This window comes from Periophthalmus magnuspinnatus, chromosome 7 (assembly GCF_009829125.3).
Source record: "Periophthalmus magnuspinnatus isolate fPerMag1 chromosome 7, fPerMag1.2.pri, whole genome shotgun sequence".
NCBI classification, from domain to species: Eukaryota; Metazoa; Chordata; class Actinopteri; order Gobiiformes; family Gobiidae; genus Periophthalmus; species Periophthalmus magnuspinnatus.
In genome coordinates, this window is record NC_047132.1 from 104,886 (window position 1) to 111,449 (window position 6,564).

Below are 6,564 nucleotides of genomic sequence, written 5' to 3' on the forward strand. Positions count from 1 at the left end.
CTTACATGAGTAATTTCCTGGATCCCTACTTTGTACTTCTACTTGTGTAATATTATTTTATAGTAATGTAAACTATTGAGTCCAACTTTGGGCTACAATGCACCTCTGACAACAGCACACACCATTTTATATTAAATTGACTATCATTTAAAACCTACTCCCACACTGCATGTTTTTCCTTTAGAAACATTTTATATTTTCTTACCCTTAGCTCATCCTTACGCACAAACTGCTTGTAAATAAACAAAAGTGTGTCTCACCTGTCAGCAGCAGCAGAGGTAGCAGTAAGTTATAAACCATTCCCACCGCAAGGTCCCCTGCCATCTCTTCTGCACTTGTCCAAAAAAAAAAAAAAAAACTACATCAAAACCTTTAAATCGTTGTAAAAATCTCTAATAATCCATCTGAAATCTGTACTGCTTCAACAACACCATCATTCATCAATTCAAAAAACATCAAATATCTGGAGCTAAATCTTAGGTCCAAATCCGTGTGTTGGTGTAAATGCCGTCTCCTCTCCTCAGTCACACCCTCTGCTCTCTCTCACTCTATCTCTCCTCCTCCAGTCCCTCTTTTTCTTGGCTTTAATGGGTTATAGCTGAGCATCTCAGAGATATCAGGTCTAATCTTACTCGAGAGAATAGGTGCTGTCAGTAAATGCTCCAAATCACACCTCTACTAATGTATCAAAACTACAATACAGTCAAAAATGGGCTTGTAAAAATGTTTTGGTAGTTTAATGCCTTATCTATCAAACTGAAACAAGTTTATGTGCAGCTATCGACACAGCTGTTGGCTCATCATATTTGCGCGGCGGAGTGAAGGGAAATGTATCTAATATTCATGGCTGTGAGGCCATTAGGAGCTGGTGTGAATACAACTGATCAATGCGAAAACCGACCCAAGCAAAACACGTTCTATCTTAAAAACAACCAAAAATAAAATCTATATGTTTCAAAACGCCCCCCCTGAAATCAGTGTGTATGTGGAATTATTTATTTTACCCCAACTGCAGCCAAAACTACAGTTGTATTGATTATGCCAATAATCAAATCAAAATGTTAAAAAAAGAAAACTTTCATCAATAGAACGCTTTATTCATAAATATTCTCCATTCAGAAAACCTGGTTGATAACATATTTAAAAAGTCTCAAAGTACAACAGATGGGGTTGGTACGAGACAAGAGAGACATGAGATCCACCAGAATGATGAGATTGACATTATTGATAGGTAAATGGTGAGGTTCAGTTCATAATTTTGGCCTCACCATTTTTTGATTTACTTTAACATTTTTGCTGTGATTGTAGGTCATCTTTATGGAACTACAGCTTCTCACGAAATGTAACTCGCCAACATTAACCCATTCTGTCCCATGTACGAGATCTTGTCCCATCCCTAACAGAAATAATCATTTGACTATTCATCTAATTAAAAAAAAAAAATGGCTGACTAGTCGACTAATAAAATAATTGTTAACTGTAGCCCTAATTCTAACCCTATCCTCTCATTCCTCTTTTAGTTCTGAACACACATTGATAAATCTCCTCTTTGGTCTTGACATCCTGTTTCCTGGGAGCCCTACCTTCAGCATCTTCTGGCAAGTATATTCACTATCCCTCACTCCTTTATCCAGTCTGGCCTCTCTGAGCACTCAACATGAGCTGTCCATCTGATGTATTCATTTCCAAATTAAATCCATCTTTGTAGGAAATGAACAGAACTGTCAAATTTGAGACATTATATTTCAGCCCTTGACATGGTACCGACATGTCAAAGTTCAAGTGTAGTATAGTCTTTTACCCATACATGGTTAGTTTCAGCAATTTTTTAATCCATATGGTGTTGTCATGACATTTATTAAATATTATGCAGTGCTGTCAGATCTTGTGATGGCAAAAGCTTCATCCAACAAGTCAAACACAGGCCTGCTGTTTGAAATCGAACACCAAACATGAGGCGATAATGTGAAAAATGAGGAAAAAAAAGAGATGCTATTCTACTCCACATTAAAGGTCCTTGATGATGTGGGGAGCTGCTGCTTCAGTGGCTGGATGGAGCTTCAGGTTGTGCAGGGGCGTGGAGCTGCTGGCCAGTCATGTGGTCACTGGCTGTGCGATGTTTCTGCAGACCTCTTGACTTTGGCCTTTGTCTGTGAGCTGATGGCAGGGTCTGTCAATTAGAACAAACAAGAAGTCCCTGGTCAGAGGACTATTGCTCTTTTGGACTAAGGACTGAGGAAAAAGCACTGACAACAGCCATATTCATGTTTGAAATACTAAACACTAAAACTAAAAACTGAGGTGAGAGATTGTGTTTTTTAATAGGAGGATATTTCATAAGATATTTAAGAGCAAATGTCTTCCATTAGTAAGACACATTGTACAGATAAACAGCTGAGATTGGATCTGTAAAAAACTGGTTCTGGACCCTTCTGCGTAAAAAAAAAAAAAAAAAAAAAGGCAGGAGAAGCTGGCTTGCCGTGCAAACATCCATGTTCTCCTGATCTAAATCACATTAAGTGGCTGATTGACAAGGGACGTGTACTTAGAGTGCTGTACTCACACTTCTCTATGATCTGAATAATCTTTCAGTTTGAGTTTTGAGAAATTCAATATGTGATTTACCTTATTTTCATCAGAACTGTTACAGGGCAGTACTGAAATACAGCATAGGACTTTCTTCCCATTAATGATTTTTGGAGAGGAGTGGCTATTGACGGGATTCAGATGGCCTGTTTCAGCATCTCTTTGAGGATGACTACTTTTTATGACTGCAGTTAATCAACTCTGTGCATAACATGATGGTCTCTGTAATTCATGTTAGACAACAGCTTTTACTTATTTATAACATTTTAATGGTCTTTTACCCCAACACAGTACTGACACTGTCTGCGTCCTGTAAATGTAGGTCCCTATACTACAGTTTCAAATGCAGTACTTGTGTGCATTTGATATATTCAAATATTTTTGTTTCTGATTATGATTGGTTTGGTTGGATATTATCTGTGGTAAATATTCATCATAATTTTACATCAGTTAAGTGGCGGTTTGTGAAGAAAAGTTGAAAACAAAAAGGTTTATAATACAGGTATCTATGCCATCAACTGACATTAATTTCATCCAAAATGCTGAGACAATTTATGCACAAGCAAGACAGTTTAAATATTGATTTAACAAGAAAAAATAGGTCATTTATTTGTATTTGTCCAATAACAATTATTGAGCATTTTAGACAGGTTTTTGCTCTTGTTAACATTATGATACCTCTACATACAGTTGAAACCACAAGTTTACATACACTATATAAAAAACACATACACGTACACTATTTTTTCTCTATCTCTGGCATGAGATCAGACTAAACTTTTCCTGTTTTAGGTCAGTTAGGATTACCAAAATTATTTCTATTTGCTAAATGACCATTTAGACTATTTGCATTATTTTACATGCAGTAAGATTACTATGCATATACACAAACTGGAAAACCCAGATGATGTCATGTCTTTGGAAGCTTCTGATGGATTTATTGACATTTGAGTTCATTAGAGACACACCTGAAACACACCGCTTCTTTATGTAACATCATGGGAAAGACAAGGAAGAGAACTATGGACTGGCACATGTCTGGTTCATCCTTGGTGCAATTTCCAGATGCCTGAAAATGCCACGTTCATCTGTTAAAAGTATACACAAGTATAAAGAGCATGGGAGTGTCCAGCCATTGCTCAGGAAGGAGACGGGCTCTGTGTCCCAGAGATGAACGTGCTTTGGTCTGAAATGTGAATATCAACCCAAGAACAAAAGCCAAAGACCTTGTGAAGACACTGCTGAAGAGTGTGTCATTATCCACAGTGAAACGAGGACTGTACTGACATGGACTGAAAGGACACTCTGCAGGAAGAAGACATTACTCCAAAAGAAACACGCAAAGTCAAATTACAGTTTGCAAATGCACACGGGGACAAACACCTTCATTTTTGGAGACATGTCCTTTGGTCTGATGAAACTAAAATTGAATGGTTTGGCCAAAATGAGCATTTTTACATTTGGAGAAAAAAGGGGGAAGTCTGCAAACCTGAGAACACCATCCCAGCTGTGAAATACAGGGGTGGGCATCATGTTGTGGGTTGTTTTGCTGTAGAAGGGACTGGTGAACTTCACAAAACAGATGACATCATGAGGAAAGAACATTATGTGGAAATACTGAAGCAACATCTCAAGACATCAGCCAGGAAGTCAAAGCTTAGGCACAAATGGGTCTTCCAAATGGACAGTGACCCAAAGGATACTTTGTTATCCTTAAGCCACTTTGTAGCCAAAGTCAGTGTTTTGGATTGACCATTACAAAGCCCTTATCTCAGTCCTATTGGAATTTTATGGGCAGAGCTGAAAGCGCAGGTGTGAGCAGGACAACCTACAAACTTGGCTCAATTATACCAGTTGTCAGGAGGAATAGGCCAAAATTCCTGCCAACTATAATCAGAAGGTTCTGGAAGGAAATCAAAAACCTTTGACCCGAGTCTAATTTATTTTTAAAGGCAATGGCACCAAATACTAATGAAATGTATATAAACTTCTAACTTTGAAGAAAGTCATGAATTGTCTTTAAAAAAATTCCTTCTCATTATTCTGGCATTTAGCAAATAGAAATGGTTTTGGTAATTCTAATTGACCTAAAACAGGAAACATTTAGTCTGATTCTATGTCAGTGAGAAAAAAAAGCATATGTGTCTTTATATATAGTGTATGTAAATTTCTGGTTTCAGCTGTATGTCACATCTGCCTGTGTCCAACCAGGAAGTAAAATGATAAACTTTAGATAAATGAGTAGTCTAACCTGTCGTATTTTGAGCATATGAAGAACTGGATATTTCATATTTCAAAAATCATATCCATCCATCAGTTGTCATAAATAAACTCAGGACCTCTCTTCTCATCTTGACCCTATTTACTGAGGATCTATGTAGTCTGTCTGCTGTTGTAGGCTTTCTCCTGTTAAATGTAACTCATAAGTGCAAACTCAGACAGAACTCCTCAGTGGGCATCGAAAGTGTCTGACTTACCCTGGAGAAACACACTTGATCTACTCCTCAGGAGTAAAACTCGGTTTATCAAGATCACAAAGAGCTGAGTCAGCCACTGATGTTTCATGACAGTGCAGTTAAAAAGAGATTTAAAGCCACAATATGTAACTTCTTAGCCAAAAAAGTTTGAGTATGACATAAAACTTGTCTCAACGGAGAATGCTCTGAAGTAAGGTGAACTTTAACTTTGTGTCTCCATGGAATCATGCAGATGACATGCCCCTGACATACTGTACCTTTACTTGAGTGTAGGCCTATTGACAGTATTGGTGGATAAGTGTTGAAATAGAAAACAGCCTACGTTTATGGCTAAAAGCAAAATTTAAAGCAAACTACAATGAAATCCAAATAGCGTGTAGATGCTGAAAAAATGCTGCCATCTAGTGACAGTAGAAAAAAGTCTATAGCCATCACTTTTTAGGTACAGTGAAGTTCACACTCGAGCTTGAACAATTTCTTGAACCACTACTTTCTACTACTTATTAAGTAGAAGTAATATGAATTATGGTAATATTATTATGAAACAATAATAAATCTTACTTGGGCACATTTTTGGCTACTCTACCCTTCTCTGGTAACAGGTCATTGACCACAAGCTAATCTTATGACTATAGTACATTTTCACTGTCACATTGTTTACAGCCTACTGCTTTTTGCATAGTTGTATTTCAGTGGATGAGAAAGTATTGTACATGACATTTGGCAAAATTGAAAAACAGTTTCAAATGAAAATGCTGACATTATATACATACATTATCATCAGTAAACCCCTTAGCTTATAACGTGTCTGCACTCTACAAATAAACTTGAACCATGACAAAATGGTTGGATTGGTCCAGGATATTACATATGGGTTAGATAAATCAAATTATTATGCCAAATACATGCATTTGAGATAATAATAAAAACTACTTGTATTTTCTAACATAATCGTGCATGCATAGAGCTCCTAAGTGGCGATGTTAATCTTTATCAAAACGTTGTAAATAGGTTGCAAGACAAATCAGTCACATTGAAATCACAACTTGAATGGACACAAATCATGGATAAATGCTGCAAATTGTCAATTCTCTTAGATGTTTAACATGTAAACTTCGACCTGAATTTTATTATTAGATTAATATAACAGAAATGGCAAATCTGATCACAATGCTTATCAGAAAAATTGCAATTTGATATTTTTTCCATTCAGTCCTAATTGTAATAGTATTAAACTTCATTAACAGATTACTTTTTAAGGTTCAGCTTTTGGCCTAAATTTAAATAGAAGAAATGTCACTGATACATTTTGACCTGTATAGTTTTGTCACTTAGCTCCTTTCAGCTTTGGGCCCAAGTTTCCTGTGTTCTTGTATGTGAGTATTGTTAGTATTGGCGTCTGTCAGATGTTTCTCTCCACAGATCTGTGTGAGCCAAGGACCAGAGCTGCTCCAGGCCTCTCTCTGCTTCTCCTGCTGAGCTCCTCTTTCCTCCTGCTAAG

At 37.0% G+C, this 6,564-nt stretch overlaps 1 protein-coding gene across 1 annotated transcript in view; it reads right to left on the reverse strand.

Moving 5' to 3' along the window:
• The window catches only part of si:dkey-11f4.7 (piezo-type mechanosensitive ion channel component 2), a 57,206-nt gene extending 56,882 nt beyond the window's left edge, over positions 1–324 (reverse strand). Inside the window, 1 exon segment of the mRNA XM_033969535.2 lies at positions 261–324. Coding sequence (XP_033825426.2) covers positions 261–324 — 64 coding nt within the window.
• Between the last annotated feature and the right edge of the window lie 6,240 nt (positions 325–6,564).